The sequence below is a fragment of the Gymnodraco acuticeps genome, unplaced genomic scaffold, assembly GCF_902827175.1.
Source record: "Gymnodraco acuticeps unplaced genomic scaffold, fGymAcu1.1, whole genome shotgun sequence".
Lineage (NCBI taxonomy): Eukaryota > Metazoa > Chordata > Actinopteri > Perciformes > Bathydraconidae > Gymnodraco > Gymnodraco acuticeps.
Window position 1 is genome coordinate 3336970 of NW_022989843.1, and position 25374 is coordinate 3362343.

A 25374-nucleotide genomic window follows, 5' to 3' on the forward strand; every position below is an offset into this window, starting at 1 on the left:
TTTCACAAATAGAATAAAGATTTCACAAATCTGAAACTGTGTTATAAAGAATCTTTAGACTTTCTGGGATAATCCAGTCCAAATAAATCGGCTATGCAGCGATTTAAGAGGTTCAAACACGGAGGATTGTTTGCTCAGCGCTGTAAATTAAATGTCCCTTAACTTTCCCCTTAACTGCCGAATCGGATGCTCTGAATCGGAAGCCAACTTCAGCGTCGTCTCTCCCCCCACCCTCCGCGTGTGTGTGCATTCCTTCGAATCCAGCGGAGCGGCAGTCTGAGGCTGAGGGTCGGTGCAGAGAGGACACACACTCGGGCAGAAATCAGCAATCATTGTCGCCTTTACCACACAGGACAACATGCAGGTAAGAAACACACACAATGCCTTGGTAATATCTGACGTGTTAATAGCGCGACAGGTTAAAATACTGATCTCTTTTTTTAACGTGGCAAACCAAACCGCATCATAACTTAAATGGATAAGCTTGACAAGCTACCTGTTGGCAAAATTGATATTAACATCTTGTTTTTGAGGCTCTGCGGCTCATTTGTTCCCACTTTCGCTCCCGAAAGCTGAGTTTGGGAGTGAAGTTATGTAATGTATCCTCGCTGTCATTCAGCATCACGTCTTTTCCACCACTTATCCTCCATATCACTCCCTCAATTTTAGCACGTGTGATATATATTTTTGAGTTTGCCATAAGGAGAACCCTCGTGTGGATCCAAGTGTTTGAATCTGGCTTAAAATACGCCCAATCTGCCTTAAATCCCCAGTTCTAGGAAGAGTTGTAATTCTGCCTCTGTTCTCCTGGCTAAATAAACAATCTAGCAGACCCTCAGCAACAAGCAGCCTCTGAGTTTAAATCCGAGATAATAGACTGTAAAGTGAAAACCCAGCCATCCTGCAGGGACTTCCAACCCCTGCAAAGCTCAATAAAGCTCTATGAATGATATATTGCTGGTTTATGTTTATCTGGAGGGCTTGAAAACAAGGAAAAGCTGTTACTGCATGATGCAAATTAAGTTTTTGTTTTTTTCTAAATGAGGGATGGCTCTTCCTTGTGACCTTAAATCCTACTTTAGGGCACAGTTGCAAAACATTAGATCACTGACAGAAGAAAAAGGTAAATGTATGATAATGTCAGACAGGAACAAATGGACACACACACACACACACACACACACACACACACACCACACACACACACACACACACACACACACACACACACACACACACACACACAAGTTCAAAGTAATGTTTTTTATTCAAATGATTGTTTACATTAGCACTTAATCTACAGGCTGTTTTCACTGTAATACATCTTCATTATTGTTAAATGTCCAATTCATTTTTAAAACATTTTAAAATGTATTGGTTTGATATTTATATTGAGATTAAAAAATAATCAGTTGCAGGTACATTTTGTGCAGACTGGTTAATCAACTTAATTTTTTAATTGTATTTCTTTTTATAAATGCATTGGTTTTAAATGTTTTTTAAATGTCAGAACATGGTGAAAAATGCTTATAATACCTGTTTGTATAAGCAGTTGAATGCAGTACCTTTTTTTCAACAGTTATTTGTTTCTCTTTCCCCTCCCTTTCTCTTAATATTGACTTGCAGGAGTTTGAGTTGAATCACGCTGTGAGGAGTCTGGGTCCCTGAGGTTTTAGTTTGTGACTCATAGTTTATTTTATGCAAAATAATTACTGTTTGTTCAAAATGTCAATTCTGTCATTTTTAGTGAGATCAGAGATCTTACATCCTAGAATATTCTTCATTTATCAAATCTGATATATGTTATCCTACAGAGAATATATTTTGGTATGAAGTCTCACATGGTCTTTTATAGTTAGTTATTGGTTCTACTATAAGAGATTAGATTCTGTCCAGCACACAGCTTGATTTGAAGCATTGAATTCAAATCCCTCTCATATTTACGATAGATGGTGCTTTAACTTTAACACTGTGACATAATAAGTATTTCATGGAGGACCGTCCTCTAAGAGCCTGACGTTGCATTTTTCCACAGCGTGGGTTGTCAGTCAAAGCAGTCACACAGTCAGGCTGCAACAGATCAGTGACAGTACACCAGACAGGCTGACGGCTACACACACACACACACACACACACACACACACGCACACGCACACACACACATTCAGTGCATTGTGCTGTACCTGATATAGTGTCCGTGGGCCCCACCTGTTCAATAGGTAGAGGGAACGGGAGATATAGACTCTATAAATAATTGAAAAGGTCCGGAAACAGGGATGCACACTTCAAACACCAAACTAAGAGGAACGCGTTTTGAGAGTGTAACAGTGCCATTGTTTCCTGAAACATTCTTCTTACCCTAGTTTCACTTTCTTAGACTCTGGGTGTTAAAAAAAGTGCATATTTATCATCATAAATGAGCTATGATATGGTGAATTGGTCCACATTAACAATGTTTTTTCTTCAGATATGTAACATGTTGCGCATGAAGAATCACAGGCAGAAACAATACAGTCTGGTCGACACGATTGTACTGAGCCAGGCAAATTATTATCGACCTAGAGGGGGAAAAATGTGGTGAGGTGAAAAGATGATAAAATGTAAAATATCAATCACTGATCAATTCGTATTGTTATGGTCATACACGGTGTCTATATTGTATTTATTGACCTACACAAAGAGGAATATGAGGAAAGCGCTTGTGTGTGTGTGTATTTTAAGGGATGAGGAGGAAAGGAGCTGATAATTGAACATGGCTCCTCTTTTGCTCAAAGCCTCCCTAGAGTATTAATTCTTTCTCTATGTGAAGGCTCACACATCGATATAATACTTATACACACACACACACACACACACACACACACACACACACACACACAGCATGCGGCCCATATGGATGTGCCGTCCTCCCACAGTCACACTGATTCACACTGACAGCCATACTGAGAGGCTCAAGCAGTCAGGACACAAATAGTATCAGCTCTCAGCCATCAGCATCAACCTTGCATATTTTCTTGCAGCAGGCTTCATGTAAAGAGACACACTGCACAACCACATCATGAGAACATGCAGTGTAATGTAGGCTTTTTTTAAACTCTCAGTGCATGATACTGTTTTCTATTTTATGTGACAAACTGAAAACAGAAGGTGTCACATTTTCAAAAGTTCATTAGCTTGGCGCTCTAACTACCATCTGTGAAGCTATTTTTCTGTTGTCGAGTGACTCAAATTGTGACTTAGTTGCACTCTGTTTTCGTTGTTAAGTTGTTTTTTATTTATTAAGACAAATGGCAATGCAAAACAGATAGTGTTTTCCTTGTGTAACAGTTGTTAAGTTACCAAGAGACAGATAATTAAATAGAAAGAGATATACCTTTGCTTGAGTTAGTGTTTGTTTAGCTGTTGTCTAAAATCAAATTCTAAAATAGGATCATATTTTGGGTTAGAAAAAGCTTGTTGGTTAAGATGAAGGATACATGAACATGGTTTCAAGAACACAACATTGACACAGTGGTCTCCTGTGCCATATTCACACACTATTGTTTATTATTATATTTGTAGGTGACCAAAATAATACTCAAACTGCATAACACTGTGATAGCAACCTGTCAATCACGAAGTATTTTGACGAGTACGCTTGTCTTAATAAGGGACCATCATTAACAATTTGAACATCATGCACAAGAAGCCTTGAAATGACCAGTCTATCTATTTGTGTATAGAGGAATTCACAGACACACAGAAGAATGCAGTGTTTTTTTGTGTGTGTGCTGCCAATCATTTTATATCTGTAGGTATACTTTATTCCATCGTACCTTAGAACTAATCTTATTCAAGTTATACTGTATGTCAGCACAAAATGCCAACAAAATGAGCCAGCTCCCAGTGATTCCTGCATCGTTCTCACGTCGCTTAGAGATTTTAGACTATCTGGCTCTGGGTTCCTCTGCAGGAAATCCCGAGTGGTGGGGTTTGTGTGTGAGATTTGACTGTATCTCTCTCCCTTTGTGCTGTCAGTCCCTCCTCCTCCTCCTCCTTCTCCTCCCACCTGCTCATATCATTTCTCTACATAGCCTGTGCACACAAAAACACACACTCTTCCTCACAATCACACAGGCTGACTCTACTTCCCCCTATGTTTAAATCCCAGTTGGTATTTGCGCTCCACCTTAAGAGTAGCATGGTGACAGGTGACATTGTGGAGGGAAAGGAGGGTGACTGTGAGATAAATTGGAAGTAATGAGGAGATGTAGACGGGATGAGGCAATATTCAGGTTGAAGGGAGACAATAACTGTTCATATGAACGGCTAAATAAATGATAGTTTATTAGGTTTTATTGGAAGAGTGTTGAACAATAAATAGACATTGAAAAATAAGGGGTTACAGGGAGCAAACATACACATTTTGTAACTATCAGCTAATAACACAGTTGGTCCTGAAACCTAGCAACTATAGACATGTATCTTAAAGAATGGAGTTTTGGCCTCTCTTCCACATGCAAACTGAGTTTAAGATCACTTGGCAGTAAGCTGAGCATTTGACAAAACAATTACATCAACCCCTTAATTAATTCATGCCTATTGTTGCTTTGTGTAAGAGCATGCACCAGAAACAACAACAACAACAATGGTTTTGATGGGTGACACTTAGCAGCATCTCTATCTCGCAGTCTGTGTACCTTGGGACATGTTCCAGAAAGATGTTTAATAAAAAAGCACGAAATGTGTATTCATAAATAACTATTTAGCTTGCTTTAATAGTTAATAATGGTGATGCATTTCGGTGATCCTATTTTCTTTTAGCAGAAATATAATATAATATTCATAACTCTGTGTTTAGTGTATACACTAAGAATTGTTGTCTCTTGCTACCTTACAAAAGAGCCCTTCTTATATACATAGGGACCTACAGAGTGCAATGGTGCACTGCCATGTTTCTGCAGTAAATCAGATCAAACTAACCAAACGCTGGGTCAAGAGAGGGGCTTTACGTTTTATGTTACCTGAAGGCCACGTTTGTTGCCTGACAAGCTTTTAAAACTGATGTTAATGCCTGCTAAACGTTGTTGCTCCTAAATGAGTGTTGTGGTAAGAATCCTCTGAGAGGGTCCTTAAAGGTACCACAACTTCCTCACCTGGCGACTAGTAACCATAAGGTTCAAGGTTCTTTATTTAGTCATGCGAACATAGCTACAGTATAGTTATGCTGATGAAATTCTTAGGTCACAGGCTTCTCCAACAGTGCAACACAAAACACAGATAAACAGAAAAATGAAAAAGTAAATAGTAAATATAAAAATTGTTTGTGTAACGGAGGTGATCTCTGGGCCCATAGATTTCGGCCTCCGTTACGGGCACTAAAAACATTGCACAGGAAGCATGGGAATATATGTAATTTATGTAACTAGTTTGTCTGTCTCTGTTTCCTGGTTTTATTCTGAAAAGTGTTCCCCTTTCCCCATGTCTGTTGCTGGATTGTGTGCACCTGGGGCCCTTCTCACTTCTCTTATTTTTCATTTCCTCGCTCCTCGGTCTCGGTCTCACCGGAAGTTGATTTGTCTGCGCCATCTTGCCTTATTTTTGCCGGAGGAGCGAGGAGCGATAATGGAGGAGCTATAACCGAGGAACCACCAGACCATCCTTCGATGAAATCCTCAGACACTCGCCCCGCCCCCTTACTGTGTATCGCTCACTGATTGGACGAGGCAGTGCATGCACTGATCTGATGCTTCTTGACATGAGAACAGTTTCCCAGCGGAGTGAAGAAAATACATGAACCTCACGGGAGTCACTCCTCAGTTTATACTGTGTTTTGTTTCAATTCATGTATCATTTAGTTACAAATATGTGATATATCTGAACAACAAAGTGGTCAAAAATCATTTTCTTCATTTGTTGGAACCATTTTCATGATCACTTTTTTCGTTTTACATTTTCATGTATTGTCATTTCCATTCAGTCAGTCATTAAGTGCTATTACAATGTTAATGTGCTACATATCCACACAAACAAACAAAGTGTGCAATCCAATGAATGTTAATCTAACTGGGTTTTGATAGATAACATATCTCTTTTTCTTCTCTCAATTATTTTATTTCTATTGTGCACTCTAATCAATATGATTCAATCAAACTATTGTTCGTTTATACATTTTAAGAATGGCGTTTATCTTTTTTGACAATGAGTTCTTATTTTATTTTATTTATTTGGGTCTACAACAGATGATACAAATGTTTGTGTCAGTAAATGTGTAGGCGGGGGTGTTTGTGAAAATAACGGGGACAGAGCTGGGTTGCGTTCCGATAATCCAAAAATTAGCTCCTAAGTTCTAACCCTATCTCCTATTCCTTGACCTCTGAGTGAAACGTCACGGGGTTAAGGGATAGTGGATAGGAGAATTCAAAAGGATTTAGGAGAAGAGACTGCGGTACTTTAGAGAATCCGAATGCACTTTCACTATCCGACGTGTTTATGATGCGCCAGCGGACTTCATGAATGTGCGTCTGCTGCTGTGGGGAAACTATGGAAACTACAGTTTTCTATACAGCGGACTACAACATGGATGTATAATAAGAACGAGGGACTACTGTAAACTCATCTAGAGACTCTGCACAGTGCTCTGATGCTGTTGCTTTATGCTTTATGAACGTGGACAACAGAGAAACATATTCTTCATGACCAAAGTTGAATTGAAATAAAAAAGGAAAGTGAAACTTATGCTCGTCACCCTCTCCCTCCGGTCCACATTAATACAAATGATCCCAATACGTATGATTGTATGAACTATTAAAAGATCTTAAAATAAATACAAATGTACTATTTATTATAAACGTTAGTCCTTAACATCTATCACTGTGTATATCACCATTCAAACATCTTTTAAAAGTTGAACAAACCCCACACAGCTCAGTAAAGACTGTGAGATGTTGACTTTATTTGATCATTTCTGTAAAAACTAACGTTCATATTTCTCTTTTTGATTATAATACTGATGAACGTTCAGAAAAAAGCACTTTGGCAACTTACCACATACGTTTTAAAATGCTTAATAAACACCGTAACTTTCATGATATAATTTCTCCCATTATCGTAGGTGCTGTTTTCTTGTTGGGCTGTGTGTGTGTGTGTGTGTGTGTGTGTGTGTGTGTGTGTGTGATCCTTGTGACTGTGCTCACGTGAACAGCAGATTGAGGCTGTCATATGTTTGTGAGTAATAAATGCCCACACCGGGTTGTATTTTGGATGCTCTGCCTCCTTGCTTGGTCTGGGCCGCTCAATTGTCAGCTTCACAGTTTGAAATAGTGCAATAAGAGTCTACATGCAAGTTATTGGAATGATATATTAGGTAAATATATAAATAATTTAAGTAGTTAAATAATTTTAAAGTATCAGCCAGATTAATATTTTGGATGTTGTTTCAACAGTTCAGGTGTTTAGCAGTCTTATTGCCTGTGGGATGAAACTGTTCCTGAGTCTGGTGGTTTAAGTCCTGATGCTGCGGTACCGCCTGCCAGACGGCAGCAGACTGAACAGTTTGTGGCTGGGGTGAGGGGGGCAGTCGTGTGTGAACAGGGAGTAGAGGAGAGGGCTCAGCACGCAGCCTTGATGGGCTCCGGTGTTGAGGATCAGGGTGGAGGATGTGATGTTTCCCACCCGCACTGCCTGGGGTCTGCTGTTAGGAAGTTCAGGATCCAATCACAGAGGGCGCTGTTGAGTCCGAGGTCTCTGAGCTTGTTGACCAGCTTGGAGGGCACAATGGTATTGAAGGCTTAACTGTAGTCAATGAACAGCATTCTCACATATGTGTTCCTCTGGTCCAGGTGTGAGAGGGCAGTATGGATGGTGAGGGCTATGGCGTCGTCTGTGGACCTGTTTGCTCTATGGGCAAACTGCAGGGGGTCCAGAGAGTCAGGGAGGGAGGAGGTGATGAATGATTTGACTAACCACTCAAAGCACTTCATTATGATGGAGGTGAGTGCTACTGGGCGGTAGTCGTTGAGGCTGGTGATTTGTGTCTTTTTGGGGACAGGAACGATGGTGGAGTGTTTCAAACATGTGGGGACTACAGACTGCAGCAGGGACCTGTTGAAGATGTCTTATAACGGGAGTTAAGTGGAGGAGTTATCCGTTTTTTGCAATCTGCAACAGCAAAGCTAGGTTCTGCCAAATCCTACACACTCTCTCTTTAAAGCAGACATCACAATGTCACACTTCTGTTGTTGTGTTATTGAAACTGCTAAAAAAGACACCGCCCTCCTCTACCTCTTTAAAAATAAGTCGCTTTTTTTTGTATTTATTTTATTGACAATTATTTTACAAACCATCAAGGCTCATTATAACAGTCAAGAGTGTAACTTGGTGTTGATACAGTGCAAAAATACAAATAACATACAGCAAACAAAAAAATAAAATGTTTTTGCTTTACGAAAATGTCCGGGTCCCATTCAAGCAACATAAATAAGTCCAATAATGCAAAAGGTTTCTTGGCGTTTTTGTCCGTCATGTATTGGAGCGATTTTGCAAAAACTTTGAGTTCATTCTTCCATCCTTGATATGAGGTTTAGCTTTGAAATATTTACACTTATGAATAAAATGTTCACTCAACAAAATCAGATTACTTCTGGTAGTCCCAAAATCAAGGCTAAAGCAGCAAGGAGACAGAGCCTTTGCTTTTTTCTTGTACCGGCTCACACTGGTAGAAAATATGTTCTACAGTCTCAATATCTTTCTCGCAGAATCTACATGAATTTTTATCCCAATCGAATCTTACATGTAAGAAGTGGTTGCATGGTTAAATATCAGCCACATGCAAACGGCTTTAACAGGTGAAGAAAACCAGAGCTCAAAACATCTGCTGTGCCTAATGATGGTTGCTAAGCTTTGATTGGACAGTCAATGTCCAGTGTTGGGGTTTAGGAACGATCAATTTTGCACCTAATTGAACCGGGGGTGGTTGGATCTGTTTGGTTGCCAGTTCTGAGTTGCTTTTGAACTTCTGCATGCGCTATCCCTGAGCTGCAGCATGGGTATGTGGGAGGCTGTTCTATGTGTGACAGATGTAAAGGAAAGAGTGTTTCTATGTGTTTCTGTGTGTTCATCCGGGACTCAGTGTATTTATAGTCTGTGCGCTTCTGCTTTTATGTGTCTGCTGAGAGTTCTCATGATGTGTATGCTGTGTGGTCTTACCATTCTTTTGTATTTCTGCTCTTCAGATGTCTTCATGAGGAGAAAACATTAAGGCTGTCATTTAGCTAAATAGCAAAACATGTTATATATCAAGCAAAACCTGACTTAATAGTTATTTGGATGTCTGTCTTATCCAATCTTAAAACACAATGCTTGAGTTTTGGTACCAATTATAAAACTCACAATTTCTTACTTTAACAAATATTAATTACGTAGTTAAACATTTTATAATTTGCAAAAATGTCCATTAAATACTAAGCTATCTGGTCAAGGATTGAAAACGTGTAAAACAATCCGACCAAATATACAGTGTCAGTTTTTATTACAATTATTGGTCGATAATCTGTGTTAATGACACTTAATTGTCAGTATCAAGGAAACATGTAATAAAGACTGTCTTCCCAAGAGATGAGACGGCACCTATCATTGAGCATCATGACTAATCGTCAGTCTGAAGCAAAGGACAAAGAGTGTTATGTTGTTATGTTGTGTTGTTAATAAAGGCACAAAGTCTGCTGAGAAAGAGGTCGAGGTCAATGGATGGGTTAGCAAAACTTTTAACTGCTGCGAGAAGATGCTTTTTATATCCCGTTCCTAAATAATCACCACAATCGTTCCCTTCCTTTAATCATTTGATGATTATCTTAACCATAATGTTTTCCTCACGTCCTAAAGTCATTATTCTGCCAAAACATTATCAAACGTTTTACAAAGCTGTGTACAATCACTGCAAGCGTTTCATATTTTAAAGTGAAGATCTGGATTGACAGATAAAAAACACTTCCTTTGTGTTGAAAAGGAATCTAACTTCGATATAACCACGTATATCTATTGGTCTCCGATTCCGAGCTCCGTTGCTGATAAGGCACCGGAAAACAGTCGTATCACTTATTTCAGGCACTTGGACCGACCGCTTGGATATCAAACGGACTGTGTAGTGCAGTAGGTCTTGGTGGGCTGGTAAGACCCCATCTAAACTGCCCCTGGAGGAGAAACCCTGTGTCGTTGGGAGACTCCCTGGTTTAGAGCAGCTTCAGGACCCACAATCCCTAACCCCCTCTTTTGAACCCTAATTATGCCAATTATAACAATGCAAATGTCAAATCAAGCATTGCCAGAGTCAACACTGATATCACAGCAGTGATATTACAACACAAGCAAAGCACATGTCATATTTCAGCATCAATCAAAACCACATCAACCAGTAACCAATGTGAAACTATAGCTTAACCTTAGCATTTCAGCTACTGTCAGCCTTTTTCAAGGAAGGGTGTTCTTACCTCACTCTAAGACCAAGCAGATACCTTCAGAGACCACCAGAGAGACCAGGAATTGGGTCGAAATGTACAAATTACAAACCGGTTTTATTGGGTTTTTGACAAAAAATAGATGATTACAAGATCCCAAATTTACAAAAGAAAATACAAACGTTTTACAAAGATACAAGGTCAAAGTACAAAAGCATAGGCTCCCAAGAGAACCCCCAAAAGAGTCTCCTCTCAAAAAGCCAAAGCCCAGGGGCCTTGGGCCCTCTCTTCATCAGGTGGTTTCCCTTTTCCTATCTTTGAGTAAGAAGGAGGTTACATAGTTTCAGCTTTTACTAAATGAACAATTAAAATGTAAAGTTAAAATTAAACAAATGAAGACTATAGTAATGATGTGCAACTTTAACAAAAGTGAATAAGAACATTTTTCATGAAAGCAGAACACATTGTCAATGTCATGTTTAGAATTTAGATTTTTTCCTGTCCATCAGACCAAATTAAAGCCAATTTAGCATTTTTGTTATCAATGGTAAGCTTAATAGAGGTAGGTAAGGTACGTGAGGTCTGTCACGGCCACTTAAACAGCAGATCTGTCAACAGTGTAAAGGAGGCATTTTGTTGTTTAATTTAACTATGTATGTTTAATACTTAGCTCTATTAACCAGACATAGGACACCAGCTCTGTTGTAGATTTATTGTGGACAGACTTGATAGTAAGTGAATTGTTTTCTCTCAAAAGAAAGGTTATTGTAACTGGTTCAGAGGAACATTTATTCATCCTCGCTGTCTCCTGGATTCGCCCATCTCGTGGCATGTTTGAAAGCACATTTTGACCCTGAGGAAGCAGTCAGGCATAACAAATGAACCTCTGCTGGCTGAGTTTTAGTGTGAGCTGGGACATGATGGCCGAAGATGCTGTGTGGCCTGGTGAATGTTAATCACACATAACTTATTAATGGGAACTCAAATCCACTAATCTGACATTACCATACTCAATCTCTCGCTCTCTGTTCCCTTTCCGTCACTCCTCCTCTTCCTTTTCAACCTCCATCGATGTTACAAGGAAATGAGATGTTCCCGTTGTCCATCCCATTCCCTAGTAAGAAATAGTTTACATTATTATGAGAAAAGTATAATGAGAGCAAAACAATAATTGCAAACAGTAATTAAAGCTGCATGTATTAATACTTTTCAGATGTCTTACATTGAACAAAACATCCCAATTGTCTATGTCATCAAACTTTACTTTGTTCATGTAGTATGTGGCTAGAGGTTGACATAATTTATTTTTAAACTGTATTTGTAATGGTTCTGATACTCTTCTCTGTTGGCCACAGTGGACCAGCAGTGAGAAGACCTTTGATGTAAGGAGGCCAGTTTACACTTTATGTAAACCAACATTCACTGAACCAACAATACAGCGACTGATTTTCAATAATTGATGGCAGAGCAAAGCGATGTGCAACGCATCGCTGCTCTGTGTTTGCTTTGAGCGTTATGGGTATATGCACTACCCTATAGGGCATGTGTGTCTGAGTGAGAGTGTCTGTGTCTGTGTGTTGTGCAGGCGTTACAAGAGGGAAGTGCTGCCCCAGGACAGAGCTAGCTGAAGCGTTAAGAAGGAACATAAGATAAAAGTACTAGTTGAAAGTGTGTGTTTGTGAGCAACTGTGAATATGCCTGTGTGTCCAGCGGACCATTAATAATCAGCGCTGAGTCTTCTTGTGTTTACTCTGTCAGTCTACATCTGTCTATCTCGCGTCCTCCTTATTCTAATGTGTGACTTCCCTTGAAAAGCCACATTTGAAAACAATGCAATGCATCTAATTTACTCCTCCAAAGAAGCGAGTCACAGCTGAGCCTTTCTTCATATTACTCCTCCCTGTGTGCCGCTGTTGATCTGAGAATAAATAGATGTCGGGATGATGGAAAGTGTTTCCGTCATCTTCTTTCCATTTCAGTTATGAGTTTGACTTTGTGTGCATCTATGGAGCTATTCACTCCCTGTAGTCTTCCTACTTCTTCCCAACCTCTTCCACTTTCATCTTTAGCCCTGTTTTATCCATCTCTTCATGTGGAAGACACACAGAAATAGCCATGTAAATGTATTCCCCAGCAAAGTGCTTTCATATCTACATCTTCCCATCCTCCATCCCTCCGTCCTCTGGCCGTCCTTTGCTCTTTTTCTCAGATAGGTCAGAATTCATTATGCTAAGTGACTTGTTCTTCCAGGAGAATAACTCCCCACATTTATTTGGCTCTTTCTTTCCGATGGGATCAAATAGCCGTTTAAAATCCTGTGTGTGTGCGCTCCCTCTTCTCATCTAACTCCCTTTCTCCCCCTCTTCTCCCACTGTCATCCTTTGCTTTCCTTCTCCTTTCCACAAAGTAAACAGAGCTACTGTTTGTTCTGTTTCCACGTCTTTCATCTTCCTGCCCACACTCCTTCCAGTGTACACATGTATTTGTGTGTGTGTGTGTGTTTTCTGAGTGTGTTTTGCAAGGCAGCTTAATAAAGCTACTTGAGAATTATGAAAAGAGATTCTCGGTAAATCAGATCATATCAGATCCAATCAGTGTTTCTGTAGATGAAACCGTCAGGATTCCAAATGATGAAGCTGAAAAAATTGAAAAATCTATTGGAGCAAAAAACCTTAAAGTGTATCTCCACTGATGAGAGAGGATAGACGGTGAATATGAATGAGCTGCAGGGGGATAAGTCCTGCATAGTAAGAGTCGCATTGATAAATTGGATCTGAACATGAAAATGAACAGGAACACACATTTAATCTGAAATAACTAAGTTATTTCAAGATGTATCCGTCTCAGAAATATTGCCAGAAGTAACCTCACCTCCACCTTGATTTCTTGTCAAGGTTTAATTATTTTGGTTGCCCAAAAAAACAGTTTTACTGATTACTTCGTTAATAATATCTTTCTAAAAGTAAACTAAAGATGTTCACTCTATTCCCGTAACAGCCCAGTGTAAGCGGATTGATTTGAGCTCCCAAAGGGTTTTCCTTAAAACTATTTAAGACCAAACAGTAATTGAAAACCCACATTATAATAGTGTTGGCTGATAACATTCATTTAAAAATGTGTGTCAATTAAATAGTGATAAACGGATGGCAGATGTGTGTATGTACATGGAAAGAATGAGTTTAAGTTAAATATTACATACACACACATCACTAGCAGTAACAAATAAATAATCCAATGTAATATTACATTACATTACATTACATTGCATTTAGCTGACGCTTTTATCCAAAGCGACTTACAATAAGTGCATTCGACCAACAAAATACAACTTGAAGAAAACAGAATCATATAAGTACATCAGGCTCCATAGAGCAAAAACATTTCAAGTGCTACTCAACTGGCTTTAGATAAGCCAGTCCTGAGGGAGGAGTGGACCTCGAGGAAGATGGCTGCTTAAGTTCGTGGCTCCGGCGCCATCACCATTTATTTTTGCTTAAATATCCCACTATCAGTGATACTTTTGATATCAATCACGAGTTATTAGTCCCAATAGTCATCTGTTACATTTAAACATGCCGAATAGTAAAAAAAACTCCGAAAACCGTAGTTAATGCAACTCAACAACACCTGGTTCTCAAGGCTAATGCTAGCCCGAAGCCTGCGAATGTCTCACCGGACATGTCGGTGTTGAACTCAGCTGCTACTGAGCCTACCAACACCGCGATTCTCGAGCTTCTTCAAAAGCTATCTGAGGACCAAACAAAGCACTTTACTGACCTTCGGAAAGAGCTATAGGAAACGCGGAGAGCCGTTGTTGCTGTTGAGGAGAAGCTAGCTGACGTGCTTACCCGAATTACCAGTGCTGAGGCCCGGCTGGATAGGGTGAAGTTTTGTGAAGTTTCAGTTACGCTGTCTGTCTGGATGGAACCCCCGACCCGCGGGGCGTATACGTAGAGACCATAGTTTTTGGACTGCCTTTTTCTTTCTACATTTATTTGTTTAATTATTTTATTATGCACTGGCCATATGTAGACCGGTAAGTCTTTCTCTTGTATTCCTATCCAAGCATAATTTGTCCTGTGTGTATGTGTGGGCTGCGTGTGTGGTTGTCGCGCTGGCGGTGTGTTTGTGGCATAGGTTTGTGGGTGTCTATTATGTATGGAAAACTCAAAGTGCCATAATTGCGCATCCGTGCTCGCGGGTGTATGGTTGGCGTGGTGGCCGCGCACGGCCTGGGTTTGTGCCTATTCGCGGGATGGAGTTAAGAGTGTACGGACGCTGATGTGTATCGGCTTGGTGGGAGAGTGCTGGTGCGAGTGTATGCGTGTGGGTGTTGGGCAGGCTGTATGGCTGGGCTTATATCGACATTCCATGTCAAAGTGGTACAAACTATTATCTTGTTGTATCTCTTTTTCGTTTATTTCACATGCTCTTACGTTACTTGGTCACATTTAAATGTTTCTCTTGATTATTTGATGTTGTGATGGATCTTTTGCATGTGTTCTGATGACTCACTACGCTGACGTGTTGCTCAGCAGTTCGTTAGATCATTGTCTAGCAATTAACAGATATCACCTGATCTAATGGTTGGTGATGGTGCTGCCCCTCTTAGGCAGTTAGAGTTCCCAGATTTGAGTTATTTGTCCAGTTAGGGACTTATCAGGAATGTCGAGGAGGGACTTATCTCCTCACTTTTCTTGGGTTGTTTTTGAGTTTGTTTATGTTTTATGTTTTTTCTTTTTTGGGGAAGGTTTTTTTTGGGATCCAGATCACCATATCCTGCTTGTTGAGGTGACTATACTTTATATTGTATTCTTACACTACTCTACTTATGACTAATCTCAATTTAATTTCCATTAATGCCAGGGGACTGAATATCCCACATAAAAGGACCACTATTTTAGGATTTTTGCATAAGAGAAATATTGACTTTGCCATGATACAGGAATCACATTTACTCATCAAGGATGCGGCCCGCTTTGCAAATAGGCTCTATCACCCTATTGTCTTTTCGTCTGCTCCTACGAAGACCAAGGGTGTGATGATAGTTTGTAGGCGCAAGCTGAAATTTGATCTGATCGGCTCTTGGACAGACAAAGAGGGGAGACTGGCCTTTGCCAAGATTCGTCTGGACGGGCAGAATATAGCATTGATTTCTGCCTATGCTCCCAACACTTTTGAGGCTGGCTTTTATGACCAATTAACCAAAACTCTACGGGATCTCACAGGCTTTCGTCTGGTTATGGGCGCAGATTTCAATGCAGTATGGGATAGCAGTATGGATAGAACAGGTGGAGCAGAGAGTAGAGACCAACGTCTCGCTTCTGATGCGTTACGCAGGTGGGCGGCCAAAACAAATATGATAGACATCTGGCGTGTGATGAATCCCTCCATAAAAGATTACTCTTTTTTTCTCAGGTAGACATAAATCCTTTTCTAGGATAGATTTTCTCTTTGCGTCCAAAGATCTATTTCATAATGTTCGGAAGGCTTTCTATATACCAGTTACATGGACTAATCACAAACCCATCTACTGTTCTGTCACACTTAGGGCTGTCCCCACTAGAGCTCCCAGATGGCGTTTTAACTCCTCACTGCTGCGTAACGAAACATACAAGTCTCAGTTTGAGACTAACCTCCGTGAGTTTTTGGGGTTCAACAAGGGGTCAGTGTCTGACCCGAGATTTTTGTGGGAGGCAACAAAGGGCTTTATTAGAAGCAACACCACTCTGTACGCATCCACCCGAAACAAGGAATGTGCAGCTAAATTGGAAGCATTAGAACTAAAGTATGCTGCTCTCGATGCTAACTTACAACACCATTACAGAGATTCTGTTGCTCTCCAAAAGGACCTGATAAAAAAAGAAATTAATTCTCTCCTCAGACGCCGTTCAGAATTTCTTATGCACAGAACCAGACAGACTTACTACTTCCACTCCGCCAGACCTAGCCACCTGCTGGCCTTGAGGCTTCGGACCAATGAACATTTTGCTGATATTTTCAGTGTTAAATCTATCGATGGCACTGTTCTAACCGATCCCAAGAGCGTGAACACCACCTTTGTTTCTTTCTACAAGGAGCTGTACAGTTCGGAGAGTGGCTTTGTACAATCTGAATGCGATGATTTTTTAAATAATATCCAAATGGAGTCTCTTTCTGTCAGCGACTCTGAAAATCTGAATACCCCCATCACACACCACGAAATTGAGAAAGCAGTAAGGGCAGGTCGCCAGGCCCAGATGGTATTCCACCCGAATTATATCTCACATTTTGGCCCTTGCTCTGCCCCTTGCTTGTAGAGATGATATTATTTTCTATTAAGGAGGGTTCATTTTTGAGAGACGTCAACACTGCCCTGTTATCCTTGCTTCTTAAAAAAGGCAAGGATCCGACAGAGTGTACTAGTTACAGGCCCCTCTCACTCTTAAACACTGACGTAAAGATCTATGCCAAAGTGCTGGCTAGGCGCATTCAGTCTCACATGACGAATCTAGTACATAGCGATCAGACAGGCTTTATAAAATCCAGGCTTGCCGCTGACAATGTAAGGAGGCTATTACACATCATAGATGGGGCCCAACATCTACCTTCCCCAGCTGCAGTTCTCTCACTTGATGCGATGAAGGCCTTCGACCGCCTAGAATGGCCCTTTTTGTGGTCGGTACTCGGGGCAATGGGCTTTGGCGCCCCTTTTATTGACATGGTCAAGGTGCTATATAAAAACCCAACAGCTATGGTGCTTACAGGCAAGGTATGCTCCCCATATTTTGCTATCTCGAGAGGATCAAGGCAAGGCTGTCCGCTAAGCCCCTTGCTATTTGCGCTGTCACTTGAACCGCTGGCACACACCATTCGTCAGTCACCCACGTTATCCCCAATCTCTATTAATGGTACGCATCATCATCTTTCGTTATATGCTGATGATGTGCTATTGTATTTGGACAATGCTGTACAATGTATCCCAAGACTACTGTCTATTGTCGATCGATATGGTCAGCTTTCTGGGTTTAAGATAAATTGGCAGAAATCTGCTTTGATGCCACTTAACCAGGCAATGATCAATGCACCTGTCCCTCCATCTATCCCAGTTGTCAAAACTTTTACATACCTGGGGATAGACGTTTTTCCTTCGATTCAGACAATAGTTAAACATAACTATGGTAACACCCTTCATAAAATAATTTCTGATTTGGATAGATGGTCTTCATTGCCTAATTCACTTCGCAGCCGTGTATCAATAATCAAGATGAACATTCTACCCAGAGTTAATTTTTTTAGTTCAATGCTGGAGCAAGCTACAGACAGCTGTGACGACATTTTTATGGCAAGGCAAACGCCCACGCATCAAGCTCTCTACAATGCAGCGGGAAAGACAGGCCGGGGGTTTGTCTCTCCCAAATTGTAAACACTATTATTGGGCCTTCACGCTTAGACCCTTATTAACCTGGCTCCAGTCTGAGACTTCAGTGTCATGGCGGGCCCTGGTAGAGAGTCTAGTGCATCCTTACACCCTTCAAGATCTCTTGTATTCAAACATTCCTATTGCGCAGTGTCGTTGCAGGTTCGGCCCCATTGTATCACAATTGCTGTCTGTCTGGAGGGCGGTAGAGAAACTATGTGGCTGCCCCTATGTATGGAATTCATGCTCCCCATTATTTAACAATGCCAGATTGTTGATTGGTGGCCATCCCATTCAGTTTCCTCAGTGGAAAAGGAGAGGGGTTCATATACTGGGGAACGTCTATGGAGATGAAGGTCTGCGTTCGTTTCAGGAGCTGTGTACAGAATTTGATTTACCTCGTTCCTCTTTTTTCTTTTATTTACAGTTGAGGTCGGCTTTAAGGGCTAGCGGTGTTCCATTGCAAAGTCCTCTATCACCACACCCGCTGCATAACATTCTACACTCCACTAGAGGTACAAGTGGCCTTGTTTCCAAACTTTACTGGTTCATTTCACAACACACTTATAGACCCCTGGCGTTAGAGGCGATATGGAGGGCCGATGTCCCAGATCTGGATCCAGAGTTTGATTGGGATGAAGTCTGGTCCAATATACTAATAGGTTCTAGGAATCCTGACCACCAACACATACATTATAATTTCACTCATAGAGTTTACCTTACACCTAGGAAGCTTTGTTTAATGAAAATAATTGCTGATCCAAATTGCACTCTATGTGACGTAGAGGCTATTGGTACTTATATACATATGTTCTGGGAATGTCCGCCAGTGGCCAGATTCTGGGAGATGGTTGCTTCTAACCTTTCGGCGATATTTGAGACCAACGTGCCTCATTCACCTGTTACACTTATCCTAAACGACCTGTCCAACCTGGGTTTAACCCTGACCAAAAGGCGAGCACTATTAGCCGGGCTCACAGCAGCAAAAAAATTGGTTGCGACTCGGTGGAAGCCTCCCCATTCCCTCTCACGTAAGGTCTGGGTTCTAACATATCTAGACATATCGTATCTAGAAGTATCGACAGCCCGGGTACATGGGGCAAAGGAGTCAACAATAGAGATGTGGACTTCGCTCATTGTGAACCTCAAGAGCATATTAGGATAACTATCTAATGGGGATGGTGATCTGGATGGGGGGAGGGTGGGTGGGTTAGGGACGTCACTGGGTTTTGTTTCTTTCTTTAGTTTTGTGCTGTTTTTGTACTGTATTGCATTTTATGTTATTGATTGTACCATTTGTTTAATAAATACAAATAAAAAATTGATCACAAAAAAAGATAAGCCAGTCCTTTATTAGTATAAAAGTGCTTCGTTAATAGTTCTATCGCTCGTAGTGGAGTCGAAAGAGATGAGTTTTCAGTTTGCGCCGGAAGATGTGCAAGCTATCTGCCGTCCTGATGTCAATGGGGAGCTCATTCCACCATCCTGGAGCCAGGACGGCAAACCCACGTGTTTTCGCCGATGGGAACTTGGGTCCCCCTCGCAGCGAGGGCACAGCGAGTCGTTTGGCTGATGCAGAGCGTAGTGCACGCGCTGGGGTGTACGGTTTAACCATGTCCTGGATGTACGAAGAGCCAGATCCATTCGCAGCATGGTAAGCAAGTACCAGTGTCTTGAAGTGGATTCTAGCAGTTACCGGAAGCCAGTGAAGGGAGCGGAGGAGCGGAGTAGTGTGGGAAAATTTAGGAAGGTTGAAGACCAGACGAGCCGCTGCATTCTGGATGAGCTGCAGAGGTCGGATGGCACATGCAGGTAGACCAGCCAGGAGGGAGTTGCAGTAGTCTAGGCGTGAGATGACGAGAGCCTGGACCAGAACCTGAGTCGCTTTCTGTGTCAGCTGGGGACGTATCTTCCTGATGTTGTAAAGTGTGTATCTGCAGCAACGGGTTGTAGCAGCGATGTTTGCAGTGAAGGACAGGTTGTTATCTAGGGTCACACCCAGATTCCTTGCAGTCTGAGTCGGGGAAACAACTGAGGTGCCGATGTTGATTGTTAGGTCAAGAGTGGGACAATCTTTTCCCGGAAGGAAGAGCAGCTCAGTCTTGTCAAGGTTGAGCTTGAGGTGATGAGCAGACATCCACTGAGAGATGTCAGCTAGACAAGCAGAGATGCGTGCGACGACCTGGGTCTCTGAGCGGGGAAAGGACAGAATTAATTGGGTGTCGTCAGCGTAGCAGTGGTAAGAAAAACCATGCGGGCTAATGACTGATCCGAGCGAGTTTGTGTACAGGGAGAATATAATTATTCTCAGTTGCATCAATTAAATCATCTGTAATATTGTTATTTAATACACCTTTAGGGTTTGCTATACATTAGATGTGATATAAATGCAGTCCAAAACAAACAACACTTAAAGTTGATCTTATCAAGTGTTTACATGAATTCAATAGCTGCAGTAATGTGAAAGAGCTCCCTTTTTGAGACAACCTAGAAGGGAAATCTCTGCAGTTCCCTTTGCCTTTTTCAGCTTTTGACTGCTTTTGTGTCTTTCAGCTCATTGTTTTGGTTTTCAGGTGCACACATTTACTTTTCTGGTTCAAACCCCCCATCTCATTAGCAAAAGTTAGTGACTATCTGTTAAACATAGTGGAGCATTTACCAGTTAACGAACCAGATTTAGATACAAAACTAAAGAGTTATAAATGGAAACAAACATGAATCTGCATTAACGACCTGATGTTGCTCAGTTACTGCCGGATGTTTAAATAACTATAACTACTAGACTACTGCAACTCCCTCCTGGCTGGTCTACCTGCATGTGCCATCCGACCTCTGCAGCTCATCCAGAATGCAGCGGCTCGTCTGGTCTTCAACCTTCCTAAATTTTCCCACACCACTCCGCTCCTCCGCTCCCTTCACTGGCTTCCGGTAACTACTAGAATCCACTTCAAGACAATGTTAGTTGCGTACCATGCTGCGAATGGATCTGGTCCTTCCTACATCCAGGACATGGTTAAACTGTACACCCCAGCGCGTGCACTACGCTCTGCATCAGCCAAACGACTCGCTACACCCTCGCTGCGAGGGGGACCCAAGTTCCCATCAGCAAAAACACGTGGGTTTGCTATCCTGGCTCCAAGATGGTGGAATGAGCTCCCCATTGACATCAGGACAGCAGATAGCTTGCACACCTTCCGGCGCAGACTGAAAACCCATCTCTTTCGACTCCACTTCGAGCGATAGAATTACTAACAAAGAACTGCTAACAGAGCACTTATATACTAATAAAGGACTGGCTTATCTAAAGCCAGTTGAGTAGCACTTGAAATGTTTGGCTCTATGAAACCTGATGTACTTATATGATTCTGTTTTCTTCAATGTTGTGTCTTCCTGGTCAAATGTAGGATGTAAGTTGCTTTGGATAAAAGTGTCAGCTAAATGCAATACTAAGCTAAAAAAAAAGAACATGGCTAAAAAATTCACTATATTTATATCGTTTATAGTTTCCTTTTTGCCCCCAAAGAGGCCAAAGTAAATACCGTTTTAAACTCATTCAGCAACTACTAATCCAAACAAATAAAAATCATTTTGTGTAAGATTTGTTATTTCAACTTGTCCTACCTGGTCGCTCTCTCTATGTGCTGCCGGGTCATGATATAACAACAGGTTCAACTGAATAAAGCACTGAAGTACATTATAAAAAGTGGAGCGATAGCAGACAGTACATTTGGACAAAAACTTTTGCTGAAGATGTGCTGAACTGAACTCTTTTTGAACCTCTTTAAGATGTTCCTGAAACATTCTCAGATCAGAGGCTAACGCTCTCTCCCCCTCCCCCTTGTGCTGCAGTCAGATGGCAAGGTGGTGGACGGCAGCCTCCTGGGAGATGCCAATGGCGTGGAGCCTGCGCCGGGCCGAGGGAAGGATTCTGGGAAGTGGCAGAAGCCGCGTTTCTCTCGAAAAGCTCTGATGAAGTGCTGCCTGGTTAAATGGATCATCACCAGCACACAGCCACAGGACAAAGGTGAGCGAGAGGGGGAGTGATGTGATGTCGGTACTGACGATGGTGCTGAATGAACAAGTGTTTGAATTGATTGTGTGGACACCAGCTGACCCCCTCAGGTCCCTGTGGGGCCGACTGACTCATTGTGCCGGGCAGGTGAGCTCAGAGTCAAGTACCCAGGGATCATTTAGTCGCAGATGCTCATTTATCAAATGTCGCTTCAACTTCGGTTCATTATTAATATTCTGAGATCCTTGGTTACACCTTCCTCCTCCTCTGTGCCACTTCTATCCTGCCCATTTATTTCTGCCTCTCACATGCACACATACATGCACACAGTTTTGGGCATGGAACATAGAGGAAGACAAATTAATTTCCTGAATGTTTCCCTTACCTTCCTGAATACAAGTCCATGGTTTATACATAGAGTCTCAGTGCTCCACCCAGTGGTCCAGCTGTAATCGGGCACTATCAATGTCCTGCCTGGAGTTTTTTTAACCAAAGCAGGATCATCTATAAAGCTCTCAGCGTTGTTACATGCTGGTTAAAAGTCTCAATTCAACCCTCAGTTTTCTTTCCTCTCCATTTCTTCACTTATTTTTCTTGTGTCCTCCACTACTTCTCTTTTGACTTCTGTTTTCTTTCATGACTTTTCCTGTCATCTATCTGTCCCTTGCTATTCTCCCCTACTCATCCGTCCTCCTGTACCTCCCATAATACTACTACCTCCTTATATTATTTTCCTTGCTTTTCCTCACAAAGTTCTACTCTTGTCACCTTCCCTATTTCTTCCTATCAATCTATGCCACCTCACCTGTCCTTTATTGTCTCTTATTTCCATCCCTGCCTCCTCCTTTCCTCACTATCTACATATCTCAATTTGCTTTTTTCTTTTCCTTCCCTAACTCCTTCTGTCCCTCCCTACTTCCTTCTTTCCTCCCCTGCATATTTCCTCCCTTCACTAGCCACTTGTGTCCTTCTCTTCCCCTCTCTACCACATTATTTAGATCACTACTTTTTGCTTTGATCCCTGCCTCCTCTTGTCCTGTCCGACCCTCTATTCTCCTCTTGACCTACTTCAAGCTGATATTGTGTTCAGAAAAAGATCTAAAAACGTTTTTAATGATTTAACTAAAGGCCATACAGGTGGATAAAATGACCTCAGGCTCTGCAGAGTTTTAAATAAATCACATGAGATGGATGTGTGATTATGCGGCATCTTTAAGGTCCGAGGCCAGCTCAGCCTCATGTACCATGTAATGGTATTCTAGCAGGTCACTGAAATGCGAGATCCTGTCCTATAAGACCTGCCTTTATCACTCAATCCTCTTGCACACACACACACACACACACACACACACACACACACACACACACACACACACACACACACACACACACACACACACACACACACACACACACACACACACACACACACACACACACACAAGGTAGGTGTCTCCTCTCTTTGGCTCCATTGAGCAGCACTTCACTTAGTGCTGTTGTGTTTTTTCTTACAGCTTTACAAGGAAACTTTACACTTTAGCTTCCCCTGAGCGGCAACAAGAGACCACTGTTAGTGTTTTTGAGAGTTTGAAGGACTTCTAACCAGCGGAAAATGCTACTGCAAGCTGATTCCATTAGATTTGTATAGGAATACTTGTCTTCAACAGCAGGTTCAGGCGTTGTTGTTCCTGGTATGTTTTGGACAAGTTAAATCACTTAGCTTTAAGGAGACATTTTAATTCTTGAATGCCACCTTGTAAACCTGTATCACCTTTTACTGTAAGTAGAAAAACCACACCTACTCCACTACAGTCAAATTCCTGTATTCAAAGCACATAGAATCAGCCTTTAACAGGTTCAGATTATCCTTCAGGTTTTTTGATGCCTTTGGTTGCAAAAACATTGAAAGAGCTATTTGTGTGAAACAGGAGCACAGTGAGTAAAAAAGAAACCGTTACAGAGGGAGAAAGAAAAGCGGGGCTGCGATGGGATCTATTTCATCTCAGCGGTGCCGAGGGAAGAGAGAATTAGTATTATCGGTGGGCAAGCCCTCACCTCGGTAATGGGCAGCAGCTAAAAATAGCAGGGAGTGGGGGGGGGGGGGGGGGTGTGAAGCTGTGGCTGTGGTTCAGTTCAGACGTGGACAGCTAGAGCACATGGTGACTGACTGCTGGACATGAAGCAATACAGCTGAGGGTTAATAGAGAATGAAATAGGCAGGGAGGTTGCTGGTGTTTATAACAGGACAGGTCTGCGGGTCAGGCCATAAATACATATTCTCAAAATCAAGTAATCAGTCAGTTACCATAAGGATTTTTCAGGATGATTCCGACATTATTTAGGGTCAGTATCTATCTATTTTATTTTTTCCCCCAAATGTTTTGTTTAGGTAGCATTTGTGCGAGTAGTACTACAATCTGTTTTGACCTCGCAGCTTTCTTGCAAAAATTGTTTCACTGCTGTTCGCAGTAAAATATTTGTATGCTTAACCCACTGACTCAAGCTGGTGGAAAGCATTTTTGTAGTCAGCGAGTAGGTACTTAATTACCATGACATGAAATATATTTACAAAGATGAACCTCACTGCAAATCTTAATTTAATTTAAAAAAGTTAACTCTGCTCCTCCACAATCTTTCCCACGTACCCTCTGGCAACTGAAGAGATTGAAAATAACATGTTCGTTCTATAAAATGTTACAAAATACAGCAAATCTTATAGTCATTATTTTTCTATATTATTTTATATCCCAAAGTGACATCTTCAAAGCCCAAAATATTCAATTTACAGAAGAAAGTCAGTCTTTTGCATTTTAGAAGTTGTTGAACAATAAACAAACATTTTTGATTTGAAGATTTTTATTGGCTGAACCACAATCCATGAAAAATAAACAGTAAACACATTAGAGTAAAGAGAGTTCAAACAAATTAAAAAAAAAGAATTCCTTAATCGACTGATTGTTCAGCACCAATTAATTAATGATTTGTTTCTAACCCAGAAACCTTCAAACACACTCTTGTTTTATCTGTTCTAGATAGAGTAGTTTTTATTTGATTGTAAGAAATTTCACTCGGCACAAACTTTAATCTCTGAAAAGCTCCCACACCATAGAAGAAGAGTCGGATAATGAGATAATATGGGGAGGGGAAATCAGAGACGGAAGAGGAGCATTATGAATGACTGTAATATGAAAATTGTAATATGAGTCAGATTAGATATGGATGAGAGACAAAGGAGAAGGGGGAGTAAAGTGAGATTAGGTTTCATCACTGAACTGTGACTTTAGTTTATTGGAGAAAGTGACATGAACTTGTCGTGGTGACCATGCAGCGCAAATGAATGCTGAAACAGGAGGAGCATCAACGGGTGTCAGTGTTGCGTGTTGTGGTTTTTTAGAGTCGGTCATATGAAACGACAGTGACCGGAGCTTCAGGACAAATCACGAGATTCAGTTTACCTCGTCCCAAGGATACAAGAGGGTAGAGGAGACAAAGAAGTGAAAGAGGAGAGAAGAAGAAGAGGAGGAAGAGGG

General features: G+C 41.3%; 1 protein-coding gene across 5 annotated transcripts in view; it reads left to right on the plus strand.

Moving 5' to 3' along the window:
- The first annotated feature begins 223 nt into the window (after nt 1-223).
- The window catches only part of LOC117560679 (calsenilin-like), a 47952-nt gene continuing 22801 nt past the window's right edge, over nt 224-25374 (plus strand). For 2 of the 5 annotated variants that reach the window (XR_004571216.1, XM_034237637.1), the window contains exons 1-2: nt 224-364; nt 21682-21856. Coding sequence is in view for 3 of the 5 variants with exons in the window: in XM_034237637.1 (XP_034093528.1) it covers nt 359-364; nt 21682-21856 (181 nt within the window). In the remaining 2 variants the exon portion in view is untranslated. Of the gene's footprint in view, nt 365-13867; nt 14470-21681; nt 21857-25374 lie in introns of those variants that run through there. The other 3 variants (XR_004571215.1, XM_034237624.1, XM_034237646.1) reach the window with 2 other exon arrangements.